Consider the following 23,132-nt stretch of genomic DNA (forward strand, 5'->3'; position numbering starts at 1 on the left):
GTAAACAAAAGTAACCTGTAGCTCTACAGAGGCTATTGGACTACAACTTCTAGCAAGCAATAAATATTTATCAAAATAATGCACGGCCTACACTGATTATACTGTATTATGTTCTTTATATCTGTTCTTATTCTAGTTAGGTATTTTTAAGAATTACAATTTACAGATGGTCTAATTGATTTATGATCCATTTTTGAATGTTACAGAAAAATAAGATGATGGATTAATGGATTGTTGTTGGGATCGTATAAACCAAACATGTCACATATTTGAAATGGATAAATGTTTATATCATTGTTATACTAAATACAGAAATACACTGTCATCATCTTGCAACAAATCAGTTTAAAAACACACTCTAGTCAATGTTGCATTTAAAAATGACTCAGGGGACACAGACTACCTGTTGAGTTGCTTCTTTCATCCTGCATTTGTAAAATCTTCTATAACAGGATAAAGAAACCTTTAGGTGTAAATACTTGCTAAATATCACAGCAGATATGTAAAAAAAAATATGTTTTTACAGTGCATTTGTTTGACTTTTGACACAGGACCTCAGTTAACTTTTATTTGGTTTTAAATCTAATGTATTAAAGGTATGTTTCAATCAAATATGACAATGCTATATTTATTTTCATTCAGGGTGCACAGCCGCAATATTCTCTGACTTTGATTGCAGGTTATTGCTGGTATTATAGATGTCTTGCTAGTCCATTTCCTGTTTTGTTATTTGATGAATGACTCAGAATCTCAGCCTGCAAAAAATGTAGATTGGTGTCTGCTTTGGTTCCAAGCACCATCTGCTTTATAAGATTACTGCGATCAGACACTGGAATATGAAAAAGCAATTGCACCTCATCATATCATATAACAAGAGGCTTCAAACACCCTTAAGCAGTATGACAGCGCCCAAATGTCTCTCAGGAAAGGTATACTTTGAAAAGGTTCTGTGTGTCTAGAGCTGTGTCTAATAAATGTTAACCACTTGCCGACCGGCGCACGACTATTTACTGTGGCAGTTAGCCCCTACTGGGCAAAGCGACGTAGGGCTACGTCACTCACCCAGGAGCCTCTAGGGGGACTAGCGCGTGCCGCCGAAGGCGCGCTCCCGCCCCCGCCCGTTCACTAACATAACCGTGCGAGTGACCGGTGACTCCGATGTCCGCCGGCCACTCACAATCTCCCGCTGGAGAGGGAGAAAGGCAGGCAGCTGATGTAAACAAAGCCGCCTGTCATTCTCCCTGGTGTAACTGCAGAGACTGTATGATCCTGCTATGTAGGATCGTATGTCTCTGTGGTTACATCACAAGCCACGCCCCCCCACAGTTAGAATCATGCCCCTAGGGATACATTTAACCCACTGATCACCAATAAAGTTAACCCCTTCCCTGCCAGTGTCATTTTTACAGTAACAGTGCATATTTATAGCACTGATTACTGTAGTAATGTCACTGGTACCCCCAAAAGGGTCAAAAATGTCAGTCAAGTGTCCGATCTGTCCGCCGCAATGTCACAGTCACGCAAAAAAAATCGCAGATCGCCGCCATTACTAGTTAAAAACAATAAAAATGACATAAATCTTTCCCGTAGTTAGTAAACACAATAACTTTTGCGCAAACCAATCAGAATACACTTATTGCAATTTTTTTTCACCAAAAATATGTAGCAGAAAACAAATTGGCCTAAAATGTTAAAAGATTTTGATTTTTACATTTTTTTGTTCATATAAAAAATGTAAAAAAATATTGTTATTTTTTCAAAATTGTTGCTATTTTTTTGTTTATAGCGCAAAAAGTAAAAATCGCACAGGTGATCAAATACCTCCAAAAGAAATCTCTGTTTGTGGGAAAAAAAAAGATGTCAATTTCATTTGGGTACAGCATCGCACGACCGCACAATTGTCCATTAAATTCACGCAGTGCTGAATCGCAAAATAGGTCCTGGTCTTTTAGCAGCCAAATCCTCCGGGGCTTAAGTGGTTAAAATAATTTTTAATCATTGTAATCTCTGTTAAATTCAGTTTACTGCAAGCTCTGGAGATTTACCACACAGTGACATGTGTGTAGGACAAACTGATACATATTACCACAATAGGCCAATATGCTGGAGAGAGTGTAAGTCTGTATTTAGATTGCCTAGGCTGGTAAAATTAGTCACAGCCATAAAAAGCATACATGCTTTCCAAGATAGCAAGCAATTGACCTGTAAGTTTGAAAATGACTTGCTTTGCAATTGCTATACCTGCCAGGCTTCACAAGTTTGTGGCACAATTGCAGCAGGTCCACATTGCAATACTCCGGATCAACTTTCTTTGCAATAATTCTGCAAGTCTTCCACAAGTTGTGGTTCAGTTATGGATAAAAGGATGTGAATAGCCTCAAAGTCAAAGACAAGGAAGTACCACATAAGCAGCGCTTAAATGAGTGCATACATAAACCATATGTGCAAAATACAGCAATCAAGTGAGATAGATGTACTAGTAATCAATACAAAAGTCCATCTTGACCAATCGGAAAGGGGATGACCCGTCACCATGAAGTGAAAAGATAATGGATGGCAAACTTCCACCACACCGCGTGACCCCTTAGGCAGTCAACACTCACCGAATGCCTGAAACAACTGAGCCTTCAGAGTACCAATATAAATCCCGGATCACTCCTCAGGATAATCAACACTGGCAGGTGAATCTCTCTCAGGAAAGCTCACAGAAGACTGGAACACTCAGAACGGCATCACATGTGTATGAAAGGGAAAACTCATAGGGCAGTAGTTCTAAAAACTTTATTGTAAAAAAAACCCAAGCCCCGTCCCCCTCACATAAAACTCACATGTAAATTGTAAATATTAGGCATATAAACGAGAGGAGATGGCCAGAAGGTTCAGCGACCGATGGCTCACCAGTATCATACCGTCCCCAGGGTACCGGATCAAGACACCGCCGCTGCTCCCCAGACAGTCCTGCTAACACGTTCGCCTATCTCCGCTCCGCCGTGTTCCCGACACTTGGTAGCACTCGTCAGCGTTCGGCGATTTCCGCCTACAGCTCGCCGACAGCACGTAGTGGTTGGGGTGGTAGCGTGCTCACGCCCTGACGCGTTTCGTCTGATTGGCTGACTTCAACTGAGGGCGTGAGCATGCAAATCACCCCCGCTATTTATCTCCCTCCTCGCCGCTACACTTAACCCTTAATGGCCGATCAGACATGCGAACATGACGATAGCCAATAGGGAAAGTGTGCTGGTTCCTAGGAGATCATTGATACCCAGAGGACATTGGAATATATACTATTCACAATCTGATCTGTGCTAACTTCCCCTATGCAGGCATAAATTGTCACACAGGAGAAGTAAAGCTTGCATACACCCCAACTGGATCTGATCAATAGCAATATGTATTAGAGAACTACCGACAGCCGTAGAACCATCAGTCATCTCCCCTTGTTTTCACAATGCTATCATTATTCATAAACCACTTATGACTGCATTTCGTAAGTATACAAAGTCCATGCACTAACTCCCTAGGCTTCTACCTGGAGTTGTGCTGAAAGTGAAACCTATGACGATCTCAACAAATACAATGTATGGAGACCTCACAGATTCAACGTATATTAAATCAAGAAACAAGGCAGAATACCAAAATGAATGAAACACAGCCTTATTATCAACTATTTAAAATAATATAAATATCATCTTTTAAAAGTACATATTAATATTATATAATGTACAAGAGGCCCGGTAGATCCTCATATACAAATTTATATATAAAAGGGTCCATATATAAAACAAACTGGGAAATAGTAGGAACAGAAATCCTCGATAGCTGTATAATCAGAATTGCATAAAATTAAATTAATAATTGCTGATAAAACAATTGACGTCTAATTCTACATTCAGACCTTTGGGATATAAACAATCGGTGAGGTATATCCAATAAGTTTCCCTCTTGGACAATTCTCTCACCATATTCGAACCTCTCCAGGTAGCATCAATCTTGTCTATACCCCAAAATTTTAGCCCCGACGGATCTCTATTGTGTTTCCGTCTGAAATGTAAAGAGAGACTATGATCTTTAAATCCCTTTTTAATATTGGCAATATGTTCAGATACTCTCTTTGAAAGGGTCCTTTTAGTCCGTCCAATATACAACTTCCCACAAGGGCATTCTAGACCGTATACCACATGTGTGGACTGGCACGTGATTAATTTTGTAATTTCAAATGTTCTGCCATTCCCGCTAGAAGTGAAGGAAGTTTTGCCTCTTTGTCTATCTGTAACCTGTCTACAGGAGATACACCTACGACAAGAAAAGAAGCCATTTCTGTCCCAAAACATGGTGGGCTTTTTTGGTGGATCTAAGACCTTTTTGACGACACGATCACCATACGACGGGCATTTTCTATAGATAAAGGCAGGTTTGGAAGGGATAACTGCCCCCAAGACTTTATCCATCGTCAAAATTCTCCAATGTTTATGAAAGATTTCCTCAACCTCCCTAAATTGTTCATGATAGTCAGTTATGAAACCCCATTCATGGTTCAGATTTTTTGAGGTAGTTCGTCCCTGTAGGCACATGGCTTGTGACAACTTGCTGGTTTCTTGTATAGTTTTTTCCAGCCTCAGACCATCATACCCCTTTTCCAGGAAACGGTCCTTGATGATTTTTGACTGGCTATGGAAATCAGAATCCCTAGAACAGTTCCTGCGTATCCTCAGGAACTGCCCCTTGGGTATATTCCTGAGCCACAGAGGATGGTGCCCACTGAACATAGGGAGATAGCCATTTCTATCCGTGGGCTTGAAATAGGCCTTGGTGGTCACCTGCCCCTGTTGGATCATAACTTCTACATCAAGGTAGTGTACACTTTCTGTACTCCAACAGTACTCCAATTTAATATTATTGGAGTTGGTATTCAGATGATCTGCAAATGATCTAAGGGATACCTCAGATCCAACCCATATAAAAAACAGATCATCTATGTACCGACGGTATAATACCAATTCCTTTTTACGGCTTGCATAGATGTATCTGTCCTCCCATTCGCTCATGAAGAGGTTCGCTAGGCTGGGAGCATATTTAGCCCCCATAGCTACGCCTCTTTTTTGTATGTAAAATTTACTCCCATACCAAAAATAGTTATGGGAGAGGCAGTAGCATAAAACCCGGCCTAGGTACCTCTTCTGAGCACCTGGGATATCGTCTCTTTGTGCAAGGGCCCAATTTAGGGCTAGCTGAGCGTCGTCATGCTGTATAATAGTATACAGAGACGATACGTCTGCTGTCACCAAGTAGACTTCCTCTGCACCCAAAACATTAATGTCTTGGAGTGCTAAGAGAAAATCCTTAGTGTCTTTCAAATATGATTTAGTTTGAATGACACTATCCTGGAGGAAGGTGTCCAAGTATTCACCCACTCTTGACGTGACAGAATTGATGCTATTAACGATCGGACGAGCTGGCGGATTTACCTGGTCCTTATGGACTTTAGGAAGGGTGTATATAGTGGGTATACGATTGAAGCTGGGCTTCAAATACCTCTTTTCCTTTTTGGATAATATACGATTATAATATCCGAAATCAACCAGGTCGTCCAATTCTCTACGAAATCTCTTAGTGGGATCCCCGTCCAAGAGGTCGTAGGTCGCATCATCCGCTAACATTGAAGATAGTTGTTGATCATAGAAGGACTTGTCTAGAATGACTACCCCTCCACCCTTATCAGCAGGGCGAATCACAACATCCTTCCTTTTTTCCAAAGCGGTCAGGCCATCTTGTACGTGTCTCGGATTAATACCTTTCTTGGGGTTAATTAATTCCAAATCCTTAATAACAAGTTGTTTGAAAACCTCCACACACTGGTTAGCAGGTTGTGGAGGATTGAGTAAAGATTTGTTTCTCAAACCACTCTCTTTCCCAACAATCTCTGAAGATTTGTTATATGTATTACGATTTTTCCCCTGATAAGTATTCAGAAAATATCTTTTTAGATTAATCTTCCGAATATACTTATGTATATCCATATACACGTTAAATTTATTAACTGGCTTTTTGGCCGCACACTTCAAACCGGCATTGAGAATGTTAATCTCTTTACTACTAAGGGAAATACCGGCCAAATTATAGATCCCTTCTAATCGGCCTCCCTCCTTCTTTTTTTGGAGTCGTTTCCCCCCTCGGCATCCTCTTGTCGGTGGTCGGTTTGTGGCCTTTGACCCTGGGTGGTCTGGTTCCACTGAGGGTCCTGGTTCCAATTGTTCATATGATTGTAGGGGCGATCCGAGGGTCTGCCCCTCCAAGGTCTCCCTCCCCTCCGAGCACCTCTCCCTCTGGGGCCCCTCCATAAAAAAGGACGTGGAGGTGTTGGTGTCCAACATTGTGAATCGAGAGGTTCAAATCTGTTAAAAGTGGACACACCCGGAGAATCATACGATTGGTACCCATTTCTCCCCCCATCATTCTTTTTGTTATTATTATAGTTTTTATTATTAGCCTTCTTATTTGGATGTTGATAAACCTGGGCTGGAGCAGGTCCCACTAACTGATGGTTTAAAGGACCCTCAGCTCCCTGTTGGGGGCGAGATACATCTGCTCCTTTTTTATTTTTCCCTCTCTTGGGTTTATTATTCCTAAGGGGAGTATTAGGGTAAGAGCTTGTTGGTTGTGTAATTTGAGCCTCCTCAATATTAGGTTGGGAGGATTCACCAGGTGTTCCAGCAACCTGCCATAAATAGACCTGGTTATTCTGGAAATCCCTAGTGTCCCTATGAAATTTCTTAACTTTCTTTTTGAGAGTATCTCTATCTACTTTTTCTAATCTTTTTTTGGTGTCTGTATTAAACTTGACCACCAAAGGATTATCCTTTTCACGATCCAATGAAAGTTGTAACTCAGCTATCTTTTTTTCAAGTATTGTCATTTTTTTCCTTTTCCTATCCAATACTAGTTCCTGTAATTTTATTCCCATATTATTAAAAAACTGTAACCATTCAGTCTGTGAAGCATCATCATTTAGACCATCCTGGGGAGCCACTTCCCATCTTAGGCTCCGCATGATGATCTTTTCTTTTATATATCTCTCAAAAGTGTTGATGTCCCACCATGTACGGATCTGTTTTTCTATAAGGTTCCCTAACATGGATAAATTAATAGTGACATCAGACTCCTCTGGTGGAGGTTCAAAAGAGCTTGAAAAGATATCCTCTAAATTCAAAGCTCTATTCTTAAGAAAAGATATAGCCTCCATAGCTGCGGGGTTATAAATAAAAACTGCAAAACATAAAGACAGAGAATATAAACCTAAGCCCAAACCTAAGTTGAATCTGTGAGGTCTCCATACATTGTATTTGTTGAGATCGTCATAGGTTTCACTTTCAGCACAACTCCAGGTAGAAGCCTAGGGAGTTAGTGCATGGACTTTGTATACTTACGAAATGCAGTCATAAGTGGTTTATGAATAATGATAGCATTGTGAAAACAAGGGGAGATGACTGATGGTTCTACGGCTGTCGGTAGTTCTCTAATACATATTGCTATTGATCAGATCCAGTTGGGGTGTATGCAAGCTTTACTTCTCCTGTGTGACAATTTATGCCTGCATAAGGGAAGTTAGCACAGATCAGATTGTGAATAGTATATATTCCAATGTCCTCTGGGTATCAATGATCTCCTAGGAACCAGCACACTTTCCCTATTGGCTATCGTCATGTTCGCATGTCTGATCGGCCATTAAGGGTTAAGTGTAGCGGCGAGGAGGGAGATAAATAGCGGGGGTGATTTGCATGCTCACGCCCTCAGTTGAAGTCAGCCAATCAGAAGAAACGCATCAGGGCGTGAGCACGCTACCACCCCAACCACTACGTGCTGTCGGCGAGCTGTAGGCGGAAATCGCCGAACGCTGACGAGTGCTACCAAGTGTCGGGAACACGGCGGAGCGGAGATAGGCGAACGTGTTAGCAGGACTGTCTGGGGAGCAGCGGCGGTGTCTTGATCCGGTACCCTGGGGACGGTATGATACTGGTGAGCCATCGGTCGCTGAACCTTCTGGCCATCTCCTCTCGTTTATATGCCTAATATTTACAATTTACATGTGAGTTTTATGTGAGGGGGACGGGGCTTGGGTTTTTTTTACAATAAAGTTTTTAGAACTACTGCCCTATGAGTTTTCCCTTTCATACACATGTGATGCCGTTCTGAGTGTTCCAGTCTTCTGTGAGCTTTCCTGAGAGAGATTCACCTGCCAGTGTTGATTATCCTGAGGAGTGATCCGGGATTTATATTGGTACTCTGAAGGCTCAGTTGTTTCAGGCATTCGGTGAGTGTTGACTGCCTAAGGGGTCACGCGGTGTGGTGGAAGTTTGCCATCCATTATCTTTTCACTTCATGGTGACGGGTCATCCCCTTTCCGATTGGTCAAGATGGACTTTTGTATTGATTACTAGTACATCTATCTCACTTGATTGCTGTATTTTGCACATATGGTTTATGTATGCACTCATTTAAGCGCTGCTTATGTGGTACTTCCTTGTCTTTGACTTTGAGGCTATTCACATCCTTTTATCAGTTTTTATTCATCAAAGCAGCTGCTAGACACTGCTATTTACTGTATTATACAGTTTAGCAAGTTCGCATCCTTCTACCAGCGCAGGGTGATAGAGAAATTGGGCTTAGGTTTATATTCTCTGTCTTTATGTTTTGCAGTTTTTATTTATAACCCCGCAGCTATGGAGGCTATATCTTTTCTTAAGAATAGAGCTTTGAATTTAGAGGATATATTTTCAAGCTCTTTTGAACCTCCACCAGAGGAGTCTGATGTCACTATTAATTTATCCATGTTAGGGAACCTTTTAGAAAAACAGATCCGTACATGGTGGGACATCAACACTTTTGAGAGATATATAAAAGAAAAGATCATCATGCGGAGCCTAAGATGGGAAGTGGCTCCCCAGGATGGTCTAAATGATGATGCTTCACAGACTGAATGGTTACAGTTTTTTAATAATATGGGAATAAAATTACAGGAACTAGTATTGGATAGGAAAAGGAAAAAAATGACAATACTTGAAAAAAAGATAGCTGAGTTACAACTTTCATTGGATCGTGAAAAGGATAATCCTTTGGTGGTCAAGTTTAATACAGACACCAAAAAAAGATTAGAAAAAGTAGATAGAGATACTCTCAAAAAGAAAGTTAAGAAATTTCATAGGGACACTAGGGATTTCCAGAATAACCAGGTCTATTTATGGCAGGTTGCTGGAACACCTGGTGAATCCTCCCAACCTAATATTGAGGAGGCTCAAATTACACAACCAACAAGCTCTTACCCTAATACTCCCCTTAGGAATAATAAACCTAAGAGAGGGAAAAATAAAAAAGGAGCAGATGTATCTCGCCCCCAACAGGGAGCTGAGGGTCCTTTAAACCATCAGTTAGCGGGACCTGCTCCAGCCCAGGTTTATCAACATCCAAATAAGAAGGCTAATAATAAAAACTATAATAATAACAAAAAGAATGATGGGGGGAGAAATGGGTACCAATCGTATGATTCTCCGGGTGTGTCCACTTTTAACAGATTTGAACCTCTCGATTCACAATGTTGGACACCAACACCTCCACGTCCTTTTTTATGGAGGGGCCCCAGAGGGAGAGGTGCTCGAAGGGGAGGGAGACCTTGGAGGGGCAGACCCTCGGATCGCCCCTACAATCATATGAACAATTGGAACCAGGACCCTCAGTGGAACCAGACCACCCAGGGTCAAAGGCCACAAACCGACCACCGACAAGAGGATGCCGAGGGGGGAAACGACTCCAAAAAAAGAAGGAGGGAGGCCGATTAGAAGGGATCTATAATTTGGCCGGTATTTCCCTTAGTAGTAAAGAGATTAACATTCTCAATGCCGGTTTGAAGTGTGCGGCCAAAAAGCCAGTTAATAAATTTAACGTGTATATGGATATACATAAGTATATTCGGAAGATTAATCTAAAAAGATATTTTCTGAATACTTATCAGGGGAAAAATCGTAATACATATAACAAATCTTCAGAGATTGTTGGGAAAGAGAGTGGTTTGAGAAACAAATCTTTACTCAATCCTCCACAACCTGCTAACCAGTGTGTGGAGGTTTTCAAACAACTTGTTATTAAGGATTTGGAATTAATTAACCCCAAGAAAGGTATTAATCCGAGACACGTACAAGATGGCCTGACCGCTTTGGAAAAAAGGAAGGATGTTGTGATTCGCCCTGCTGATAAGGGTGGAGGGGTAGTCATTCTAGACAAGTCCTTCTATGATCAACAACTATCTTCAATGTTAGCGGATGATGCGACCTACGACCTCTTGGACGGGGATCCCACTAAGAGATTTCGTAGAGAATTGGACGACCTGGTTGATTTCGGATATTATAATCGTATATTATCCAAAAAGGAAAAGAGGTATTTGAAGCCCAGCTTCAATCGTATACCCACTATATACACCCTTCCTAAAGTCCATAAGGACCAGGTAAATCCGCCAGCTCGTCCGATCGTTAATAGCATCAATTCTGTCACGTCAAGAGTGGGTGAATACTTGGACACCTTCCTCCAGGATAGTGTCATTCAAACTAAATCATATTTGAAAGACACTAAGGATTTTCTCTTAGCACTCCAAGACATTAATGTTTTGGGTGCAGAGGAAGTCTACTTGGTGACAGCAGACGTATCGTCTCTGTATACTATTATACAGCATGACGACGCTCAGCTAGCCCTAAATTGGGCCCTTGCACAAAGAGACGATATCCCAGGTGCTCAGAAGAGGTTCCTAGGCCGGGTTTTATGCTACTGCCTCTCCCATAACTATTTTTGGTATGGGAGTAAATTTTACATACAAAAAAGAGGCGTAGCTATGGGGGCTAAATATGTTCCCAGCCTAGCGAACCTCTTCATGAGCGAATGGGAGGACAGATACATCTATGCAAGCCGTAAAAAGGAATTGGTATTATACCGTCGGTACATAGATGATCTGTTTTTTATATGGGTTGGATCTGAGGTATCCCTTAGATCATTTGCAGATCATCTGAATACCAACTCCAATAATATTAAATTGGAGTACTGTTGGAGTACAGAAAGTGTACACTACCTTGATGTAGAAGTTATGATCCAACAGGGGCAGGTGACCACCAAGGCCTATTTCAAGCCCACGGATAGAAATGGCTATCTCCCTATGTTCAGTGGGCACCATCCTCTGTGGCTCAGGAATATACCCAAGGGGCAGTTCCTGAGGATACGCAGGAACTGTTCTAGGGATTCTGATTTCCATAGCCAGTCAAAAATCATCAAGGACCGTTTCCTGGAAAAGGGGTATGATGGTCTGAGGCTGGAAAAAACTATACAAGAAACCAGCAAGTTGTCACAAGCCATGTGCTTTCATAAACATTGGAGAATTTTGACGATGGATAAAGTCTTGGGGGCAGTTATCCCTTCCAAACCTGCCTTTATCTATAGAAAATGCCCGTCGTATGGTGATCGTGTCGTCAAAAAGGTCTTAGATCCACCAAAAAAGCCCACCATGTTTTGGGACAGAAATGGCTTCTTTTCTTGTCGTAGGTGTATCTCCTGTAGACAGGTTACAGATAGACAAAGAGGCAAAACTTCCTTCACTTCTAGCGGGAATGGCAGAACATTTGAAATTACAAAATTAATCACGTGCCAGTCCACACATGTGGTATACGGTCTAGAATGCCCTTGTGGGAAGTTGTATATTGGACGGACTAAAAGGACCCTTTCAAAGAGAGTATCTGAACATATTGCCAATATTAAAAAGGGATTTAAAGATCATAGTCTCTCTTTACATTTCAGACGGAAACACAATAGAGATCCGTCGGGGCTAAAATTTTGGGGTATAGACAAGATTGATGCTACCTGGAGAGGTTCGAATATGGTGAGAGAATTGTCCAAGAGGGAAACTTATTGGATATACCTCACCGATTGTTTATATCCCAAAGGTCTGAATGTAGAATTAGACGTCAATTGTTTTATCAGCAATTATTAATTTAATTTTATGCAATTCTGATTATACAGCTATCGAGGATTTCTGTTCCTACTATTTCCCAGTTTGTTTTATATATGGACCCTTTTATATATAAATTTGTATATGAGGATCTACCGGGCCTCTTGTACATTATATAATATTAATATGTACTTTTAAAAGATGATATTTATATTATTTTAAATAGTTGATAATAAGGCTGTGTTTCATTCATTTTGGTATTCTGCCTTGTTTCTTGATTTAATATACGTTGAATCTGTGAGGTCTCCATACATTGTATTTGTTGAGATCGTCATAGGTTTCACTTTCAGCACAACTCCAGGTAGAAGCCTAGGGAGTTAGTGCATGGACTTTGTATACTTACGAAATGCAGTCATAAGTGGTTTATGAATAATGATAGCATTGTGAAAACAAGGGGAGATGACTGATGGTTCTACGGCTGTCGGTAGTTCTCTAATACATATTGCTATTGATCAGATCCAGTTGGGGTGTATGCAAGCTTTACTTCTCCTGTGTGACAATTTATGCCTGCATAGGGGAAGTTAGCACAGATCAGATTGTGAATAGTATATATTCCAATGTCCTCTGGGTATCAATGATCTCCTAGGAACCAGCACACTTTCCCTATTGGCTATTGTCATGTTCGCATGTCTGATCGGCCATTAAGGGTTAAGTGTAGCGGCGAGGAGGGAGATAAATAGCGGGGGTGATTTGCATGCTCACGCCCTCAGTTGAAGTCAGCCAATAAGACGAAACGCGTCAGGGCGTGAGCACGCTACCACCCCAACCACTACGTGCTGTCGGCGAGCTGTAGGCGGAAATCGCCGAACGCTGACGAGTGCTACCAAGTGTCGGGAACACGGCGGAGCGGAGATAGGCGAACGTGTTAGCAGGACTGTCTGGGGAGCAGCGGCGGTGTCTTGATCCGGTACCCTGGGGACGGTATGATACTCGTGAGCCATCGGTCGCTGAACCTTCTGGCCATCTCCTCTCGTTTATATGCCTAATATTTACAATTTACATGTGAGTTTTATGTGAGGGGGACGGGGCTTGGGTTTTTTTTACAATAAAGTTTTCAGAACTACTGCCCTATGAGTTTTCCCTTTCATACACATGTGATGCCGTTCTGAGTGTTCCAGTCTTCTGTGAGCTTTCCTGAGAGAGATTCACCTGCCAGTGTTGATTATCCTGAGGAGTGATCCAGGATTTATATTGGTACTCTGAAGGCTCAGTTGTTTCAGGCATTCGGTGAGTGTTGACTGCCTAAGGGGTCACGCGGTGTGGTGGAAGTTTGCCATCCATTATCTTTTCACTTCATGGTGACGGGTCATCCCCTTTCCGATTGGTCAAGATGGACTTTTGTATTGATTACTAGTACATCTATCTCACTTGATTGCTGTATTTTGCACATATGGTTTATGTATGCACTCATTTAAGCGCTGCTTATGTGGTACTTCCTTGTCTTTGACTTTGAGGCTATTCACATACTTTTATCAGTTTTTATTCATCAAAGCAGCTGCTAGACACTGCTATTTACTGTATTATACAGTTTAGCAAGTTCACATCCTTCTACCAGCGCAGGGTGATAGAGAAATTGGGCTTAGGTTTATATTCTCTGTCTTTATGTTTTGTGGTTCAGTTATGTTGTGCAATAGCCATCCCACCACAGGAGTCACTGTGGCTGAATTTTCATGCTGTAGATTTACAGAGCTCTTGCTGTAGACTCACCACTGCAACTTTGCTCCAAGTGCTCTGCAAGTGTACAAATTACCAGTAAAAATGTGCAGCAAATTTGTGGCAAGTTATCTTTGCTATTAAAAACCCATTGAAGGCGCCAACCCAGTGTAAGTGAAAAAACTACCAAATAACTGTTGCCTCTTTAAATGTGAAACACACTTATAACATGAAATCTCTACTAAATAAATAAACAGTGTTGCACGATCATCTTGTTTTCTTGCCTTTATGTCAAATGCAGTCTGCTGTTTTGGAGAGGAGGTTGTGCACCAAGGCGTGTTTGTTGTGGAAGGATTTCTAGATGTCTTGGCGTCCCTACCCCTATAAAGCTTAGTGGTCCCTGGGACCTGGGGAATCTGGCGAGCGCATATATTTTGCTTTTCACGAGGTGGAGCACTTTATTTGCTGTTGTGGTCACAGTGATTGGAGATCATCACAGATTATTAGCACTTTATTTTATAGTGGACTGTCACCATTATGAATATATTTTTTAGTTATTAAGTGCTAACATTTTGCATTTATTATTTCGTTTTTCCCTTGCACTTCAAGGTATTTATGGGGAGTTGATATATACTCACCTGTGTTGCCTTTTGTTATGTGTACCTGTGCATACACCCCAATCATTGTAGTAGCATGCAACTATACACATCTAGATCCTGAGAGATCTTTACACAAAAGAGGTAGTTCAATCCGCAATACACATTTATTGAAAGGGTTACATAATTTATATATATATATATATATATATATATATATATATATATATACAAATTACACACTAAACAGTATTTACAACACATTGTTAGTACAGATCCCTTGGCTTTCAAAGTTATTTACAAATTACCCACAATAGCCCTATTTACAATACCATGTACGTATTGAGCATGGAGTTAAGTTACCTTTTCACTTCAGGCATGGTGCCTGCCGTGTGTATTCAAACACTAAAGACAAAAAGCATGTATACATTCTAAGTGTGAGAGGTATAGTCTATATTTACCATCCCCAGTATCTTCATCCTAGTCTGCTTGCAAGAGAGAAATTTGTCTCCCCTCACCTACACTAATATAGAACCATATCGCATAGACTTGTATTGGGCTATTCTGATTGGTTCAGCTATCTTACTCTTCTCCTCCCTCTGGGCGTATCTCGTTCAGGATTTGACAACTTCCTCCTCGCCTAGCTTAGCATAATTCAGCCCCTATATTGAGCATAACCCAGCCTCTCCATAGCCCTCCTCTCTGGGGGGGGGGGGGGGGGATTAATCATGCTAAGTCAGCTGCTGGGCAAATTGCCCATCCCTGAACCGACGATCACCTTCATTGCATATCTAAAGACTGAGTCTTTGAATTAGAGAGCGAGATAAAGGAATGACCTGTCATGGACGATTATCAGTTATTTTCTGGCCCCGTAATGTCTGGGTCACAGGAACTTAAGTACAGGATGATACTATTTGGCATATCAGTTTGTTTTCTAGTGTAAAAAGCAGGGCTGGCATTTCAAATGGACTTGTTAATCAAGTTACTATTGCCTGCAGACTGAAGTCACACAACATCCAAATCTACCAATCATATAGCAAATATGAGTTTGAAGTCCAAAATGTGTACCTTTATATTTACATTAATGTTTACAATTACTGATGGAGATTTATACATAACTCCTCATCATCACAACACAGTAATGGAGATTACACATAAACTCATAAGGCAACACCTGTTTGTTATATATATACACTGGAAAATGCAAGTTATGTCATAATATTGCCTTACTTTAGTAGAGATTTCAAGTTAACCTTGCTATCTGGGTTATGAATTTACAGAATGCAGTAGTCATAATCTTTCTGCCATATGAACAAAAACCTAAAAACATTATGGAAATTGATATACAGTATGCTTAATGTTTTTTTAATTCTCTACGACCAATCTTGTGATTTATATACATTTAGCAAGCTGCACATCCAGATATGTTTCATAGGTCCCGATTATTCATCTTTCTGTTTCAATGATTCAGTTTCTGATGTCATCTTTTGGCTTTTTATCATACTCAGCGGACGGTAAATCAACATCATCACCTCTGTCCAGAAATAAGAGCTTACCCAGCAAGCAGTAAATAAGTTTGCCACCTGTTAGACTTGAACCCCTTGTACATTTACAGTATAAACATCCTGGTGTCCAAGAGGTTAAACAAACTCAAAGCTGGGTATTCATTTTTTTTCATCTGACTTTCAAAAAAAAAAAGAGTTTCTCTCTGAAGGTGCCATCATCCCCTCACAACGTGTGCTTGATTAGCTGCAGTGGAGGACTGGAAAACATTGAGGATCTAATAGACCCCTTATGTCTTCATAACAGGGACTAATCATTTTGCAATGGTATCATATAAGGGGCTTGTTGGCACCGTTGTAGTAGCAATAAAGTTAAATAAATATAATAAAATAAATATAAATATTTAAAAAATGTAAAAGCACACCTTTGCTTTCATACATACCTAAATGCAAATGTGCACAAAGTTCATGCATGTGTGACAGGCACTCTTTAAGGAGATATTAGGGGTCTTTTGCATCTGTAATGCATCCCCTGCAGATAATCAAACTCAGATCATGCTTGATTAGCTGCTTTGCCAGCCACAGAAGAGGGGGAACATTGAAGCTGAAAATGCTCAGAGGGGAAGGAAATCTTTCAGCTTAATACAAAGCAGGGGAGAGTGGCTTCACCTGCTCACATTTTTGTGGTCCCATTTTTTGGGAGGAGCGACAGAGCTCAGGAACCATGAATTGGGGGGGGGGGGGATGTCAATCAGTGGAGGGGGTCAAACACTTCAAGTACTGTAAAAAATGAGCTAAAGGTATGAGCTGGTTTTGAAGCCTAGGTTTAGCTTGAAGCGTAACTCCACTTTTGATGAGAAAAAAACATTCCCCTCTGGGTGATCTATGTACATTACACAGATTTTACCAACTTTGTTGCAGATTCCTACCTTTTGTTATTCTGTAGAAATCATTGTTTTTTTTTTCTGTGCCTCTGTGCTGAGTGGGTCAAATGGTAATAGTTTCATAATCTATCAGCTTTGGCAGCTGCAGGGCTCTAATGAGGAAATCTGCTGGGTCTGCATCCCTTTAGACGTGTTTCTATTGGGAGTATCTCACCAAAAATCAAAATTTTGTTGCAGGGAATGCCAGAAATGTGACTTGTATCTTAGGGCAGACTTCTGGGAAAATTGGTGAACCAATCACACAAACATGAAATTATGTTTCTGGGGGGTGTTCAGAACACATTCTGTGTACAGAACAGTTCCAGGTAGCCATATTGCATTGCATTTTCAGAAAATTACAATGGCTGCAGATTGAAAAGGAAAGGTAATGTTTAATAACATTCAATTACAATATGATTTGTGTCACAATTGTATATGCTATATTGTTTTTTCTTTATTTGCTTTTTTTTCTCCCCGCGAAAGTGGAGTTACCCTTTAAACTGCAAACAGAAAGATTAACACAAGGGGCATAGCTTACATTCAGTAGGATATAGTCCATGTGCTGATGCCTCTTTTTAAGTAAAATCTGTCTCTGTCCCTTATCCCCAGCCTCACCGCCATGTTTTTTCAGTGCAGAATGGGTTAATGCTACATTAAGAGAGCCCAACTATGCATGTCCTTTCTGCCCAGCTGCTCCATTCATAGAAGTCATGCTACAGCTTTTTATGAATCTAAGTTGTATTAACCCCTGCTGCACTGGAAATTTTGGTGGCAGGGGTGGGGGAGGACAGGGTGAGAGGAAGATTTCTACTAAAAGAAGAGGAACCAACCAGCACAAGGGAAATGTTCTACTTACTGTAAGGTATGTCCTATGTGCTGATTTCTACTTGAAGCTACACTTTGAACTAGGCTTTAAACTCTTTAGACCCTGGATATATTACAGTGTTGTTACAATGTATTTAGTTTTGTACAGATCAAAGACTTGTCCTGCACATAGTGTCAGTATCAACAAAACTGTAATTGTTAAAAGAAATTGTATATATTATTATTACTATTAATTACAAAAGTATAATAATAATAATGATAATAATAATAATAATTTCTTTATTATTATATTAAAATGTTTCTTTTTTAGAATTGTATCACCCTACATTAACCCTAAGCTTTATTATCTCTTTTAGGCTCCGTTCACATGTGGGCGTTTTTGGAGCGTTTTTCTGCTCACTAATCAGCTCTCAAAACGCCCAACAAGACAAATCCCATTCATTGCAATGACCCCTGTTCACATCTGAGCGTTTTGACGCCCTAAGGAAAACGCTCAACGCTCAAAAAAGTACTTGAGCTTCTTTTTGGGCAGATCACAGGCGTTTTGTCCCATAGACCTCAATGTAAAGTGATATTTGGCGTTTCACAGGCGTTTTACAAGCGTTTAGTTGCTCCTGATCAGCTCAAACAGCACAACTCTCCACCCAGCTCTCCACCCAGCTCTCCACCCAAGTCTCCACCCCCTTGGCATGCCTCTGCTGTGAGCACATTTTCCTGAAACATGGAGAACAGCTTAGGCAGTTTAGGTGACCAGACCCTGCCATACCAAGGTGACCGTAGCCTGCTGCCATACCAGGGTGACCGTAATGTAGTTTAGGTGAACTGACTCTGCTATGCCAGGCTGACCAAACTCTTCCATGCCAAGGTGACCGTAACGAAGTTTAGGTGAACTGACTCTGCTATGCCAGGCTGACCAAACTCTTCCATGCCAAGGTGACCGTAACGAAGTTTAGGTGAACTGACTCTGCTATGCCAGGCTGACCAAACTCTTCCATGCCAAGGTGACCATAATGAAGTTTAGGTGAACTGACTCTGCTATGCCAGGCTGACCAAACTCTTCCATGCCAAGGTGACCGTAACGAAGTTTAGGTGAACTGACTCTGCTATGCCAGGCTGACCAAACTCTTCCATGCCAAGGTGACCGTAACGAAGTTTAGGTGAACTGACTCTGCTATGCCAGGCTGACCAAACTCTTCCATGCCAAGGTGACCGTAACGAAGTTTAGGTGAACTGACTCTTCTATGCCAGGCTGAACAAACTCTTCCATGCCAAGGTGACCGTAATGTAGATATATATATGGAATCAAAAAACACCATTTTGAAGCCCTAAAACCCAATAAATGCCCCTAAAAAGTGCCTAGGGTTCTGGATCATGCCCCAGGGACTATGAATCAGGCAAAAAAAAGTTCTTAAAAATTGTCGTTTTTGATAGAGAGCCAATTATTGAAAAAAATAAAAAAAAAATAAAAAAAAAAGATTTCTTTGGATTTAGTTTTAATTTTAGTGTCTGGGGGGTCTAAAAAGTGTACCTGTGAAGTTTCAGCTCTGTAGCATGTCCAGAACCATAAAAAAAAAAAGATCAGGCAGAAGAGGAGGTCCCTGGGAGGTCCAATGCAGAGGAGGAGGTCCCTGGGAGGTTCCTTTGCAAATGTTGTAAAAAAAACACTCTGCTTTTCCATTGATCACCAAAAACTCCTGTTAAAAACGCCCAAAAAACGCCTGTAAAACGCTTGCAAACGCTTGCAAAAACGCCTATAAAAACGCCTGTAAAACGCCTGAATAACGATAAACAAACGCCTGAAAAACACCAACGCCTACATGTGAACGGAGCCTTAAACCTTTTTCCTCTTATTTGTTTTTCTTTTTGTTGATAATATTTGGTTTTCTTCATTTTTTTTAAGCTTATTTTTTTTGGTTGCTTCCTTTAAATATTTAGAAAACATTGTACATTTTAGGCCAGCTAGCCCATTGTTTTCTTTCAAAGGCTTTCTTTACATGAAAATGGGAGGCTTAGTAACATTTACATTATATAATTTATATATATATATTGATATTATCAAATCAGTATACAATCATGTACACGATTTTGGGTTTGGTTTTCCTAGATGATTTTCTTTTCAAACTATTTTATTGAAGCAAAAGGAATGTGGCACAAAACAATACCAACAAACAATATAAGTACATACCAAAAGTGTACATGTTAAAAGGACATAAGTACCAGCAAGCAATCGCAGTAACATACAGATTCGAGAAAGAAAAAGGGGGCAAGCTGGGTGCCTCAGTATATACTGTAAATATAAAGAGTGGTCACACGGTGCAGGGGCGACCAGGAGCATTGCAAAAAAGAAGTCATTAGCACAGTGGAAGTTGGTAATCCAGCCATATCAGGTAAACATGTTGGGTAGTGGTATACATGAGGCAATATGGGGCAGAAGGAAAAGTATAAGGAGGGCAAGAAGGAAAATAGGGGGAATAGAAGGACAAAACAGAAGAGGGGGGAAATAGGGGGGATAACAGGTGCTAGAGAGAGTCCCGAGCCACTATTGGAGGCTCAAAGTGGCATAACCGGTAGGGTATTGAGTATAAACTAGTTCAAGGGATTTGTCAAGGCCTGACGGCAGGCAATTGTCAATCCAGGGTTTCCAGAGCTTTTTGTAAGGGGTAAGTTTATCCAACAGGATTGCTTCAGTTTTAGCATGTATCATAGCTTGAGTGACTCTGCTTTTCATAGTCAGGAAACAAAGCATGGTCGGTTTCCAAGCCTTCACTATAGTCTGTTTGGCTGCTGTGGTGATATAGAGAAAAAGCTTAAATTGGCAATGTGTGTGATCAGGTGGCTTGTGGTTCAGGAGCGCAGATGGCGGATCAGGGGTAAGTGAAGTGGGAACAATAGTAGACAGGACTTGACATACTTCGGACCAAAAGGCACGAACCGTGGGGCATTCCCACCATAAGCAATGAGGTGAATACTGAGGCACATACAGTATTTGCAGATTCTAGCTGGGACCAAGTATCATCTGGTAAGGACTTTATATTTAGTCTCCAGAGCTACAGTATTTGGGGATGCAGATTTTGTGGCTTGCCAGATTTGAATCCAGTCTGTGTCATCTAGTGAGAGGTTTAGGTCCCTTTCCCATTTAGTCACATATGTAGGGGGGGGGGGGTGGTCTCCTGAACTGACAAGAGTTGAGCGTACAGATCAGAAATGACCCCCCGTTTTGCAGGCACATTCAAAAGTCGAGAACGCAGGGGAGCCGTCTCTTACTGGTGTGTTTTGTGCAAAGAAGTGTTTCAGTTGTAAGTAGCGAAACAATTCGCCAGGTTGGAGGTCGTGGACTTCACGTAAAGCCGGGAATGATTTAAAGACATGTGGCATGAAAAAATGGTAGGCATGTATCAAGCCAGCCCTAGTCCATTTAGAGAAAGAGGTCTGAGAAGACCAGGCCGGGTAGAACGAGAGGTTGCTGAGGAAAGAAAGCAGGGGATTATGGGGGGACTGAAGGTTAAAACATCGTTTAAGTCTATCCCAAATGGTTAAGTTATGTTTAGTGATAGGGTTAATGATGCATCTCCGTTGCGATGGTGGTATTCAGAGGAGGTTAGCTATTGACAATGGATCGCAGTCTACTGCTTCTAGGGAAACCCACAATGGGATTTCCTTAATTGCGTGATACTTAGGGAGCTGAGCCAACTGCGCTGCGTAATAGTATTTGGAGAACTGTGACACTCCAAGCCTGCCGCGGATACATGGTCAGTACAATGTCGGTCTGGGTAAACGCGGTTTGGCATTGCCCCAAATATATTCCAGAGCCAGATTCTGTAAAATGTGGAAAAAAAAATACGCTGGTACCTGTATCGGGAGAACTCGAAACAGGTATAAGATCATGGGTAAGATTGACTTCCTAGGGGATTTTACACATGCACAATATATACCTATTAAAAACATGTACCCACAATGTATTCCAATCACAGCAAAATAGACCATAATAAAGAATTTAGTTACTATACAACTGGATTAATGGTGGGTGCTTTAATGGTTCATGTTCTTGTTTATGCGTATTAAAACAAACATGTTACAAACTTGGGAAAATTACCTTGAGCATACAGGTATGTTGAAAAAAGCATAGGTTACATTCAGTGATAACTGAAAACCAAAATAGTCACTAGATCCAAAGGTAGAGACAGCTAAAATGAAATACAATTCTTAGCTCTTTTTGTACATTTTGCTTTGCTGCACCCCCTTTTACCCCTCAAGCCTTTTATGGTTATGTGCTCAGTCTGAATTGCAAAGTCTTCCATTGCCCCACCCCCTTTCTATCTCCTAAGCCTTATAAGATTATGCCCTTTCCGGAAATTGCAAATGTATCTTTGCGGTTTGAGTAGAAAGAAGTACACTCTGAGTTAATGTTTTATTGAACTGCATGCATTGTTTTGTTTGTATTGTTTACAAAAATTATTTCTTGCCGTTTTTTTTATACAACAGCAGTTTGTGCCTTTTTCGCATTCAGATAATATCATGTATGCTTTTTACTTGTTTACACCATCTGTTGCATGTCACATATTGTTGTATTGGTGGATTTTCTCTTGGATGGAATTTCTTACTCTTCACATTAACCATGTCCCCTTGCTGTCACATTACCACATTTGTACATTGTAGGCAACTTTATCTTTTGGTTTTGCTGCTATCACAATCCTCCTAGGAACGTGTAGAAAAGCTGTCAAAGGGCCTTAGCATTTGTTTGACTGAATGGCAATATAAGTTGTACACCAACCAAAAGAAGCTGTAAAAGCACAAGATACTGATATAAATTTGATCTAAGGTGCTGTTTGTGCCAACATTTTAACAGCAATCTATCTCTTCTGTCTCTTCTGTATGCTCTTTGATGTTTATATTGAAAGAGTAAACACCTGTTTTGTCTATTTCGCTTGCAGAGTGCTGAGATGAGCCCAGCAAGTAGCACAGCATCACTTCCAATTAGCCCTATTGCCGAAAGGAACCATCCTTTTAAGGTATGATACTTGGCTTTTAGTAAATATCTTTGGCTTTGTACCTTTTCTGCGACTTAAATGAAGAGTATATTATTTGAAAACTGTGCTAGAAATGTCAAAATAAAACAATTATTGAGGAAATAACGTTTTCAACAATAGATTGCATAATCCCATTAGCATGTATAGCAGAGTTAAATTCTCAAGATTAAAAATTGCTAGGAGGCCAAAAAAAATGTCAAAAACGTTCTTCCTCAAGCAATTTCCTATTTTCTGTGTACATTGTATGGCATATTTATCCTTTGAGGATGCCACTAGACAGTCAAAACATTTCAGGAGACCTGACCTTCACACTGGGCATTTAGCTGTATCCCACTTCTCCATTCTGGCATCTATGATGCCAGCACTTTTAGGAGGGGATTACTGCCCTCATTAGGTTTTGTTCACCCATTGTCATGAAGCTAAGGGTAGTGTGGCAGGAGCAATAGAAAAGAGGTGGTATGGGTCTGAAAGAATAAAGGATAAGAGTGCAGACTTCTTTTGGGGGACACATGTGGTGAGGCTTATGGCCTGATAAGAGAAACCAAGACCATTCTTTTGGAACAGCCCTC

The 23,132-nt window shown here is 40.8% G+C and overlaps 1 protein-coding gene across 1 annotated transcript in view; it reads left to right on the plus strand.

Annotated features, from left to right (window-relative positions):
* CCSER1 (coiled-coil serine rich protein 1) overlaps positions 1-23,132 on the plus strand; it is a 1,246,501-nt gene that overhangs the window by 933,113 nt on the left and 290,256 nt on the right. The window contains exon 7 of the mRNA XM_082244166.1: positions 22,468-22,545. Coding sequence (XP_082100292.1) covers positions 22,468-22,545 — 78 coding nt within the window. The remainder of the gene's footprint in view (positions 1-22,467; positions 22,546-23,132) is intronic.

The sequence above is a fragment of the Pelophylax lessonae genome, assembly GCF_965119305.1.
Source record: "Pelophylax lessonae genome assembly, chromosome: 1".
In the NCBI taxonomy this organism is placed as follows: Eukaryota; Metazoa; Chordata; class Amphibia; order Anura; family Ranidae; genus Pelophylax; species Pelophylax lessonae.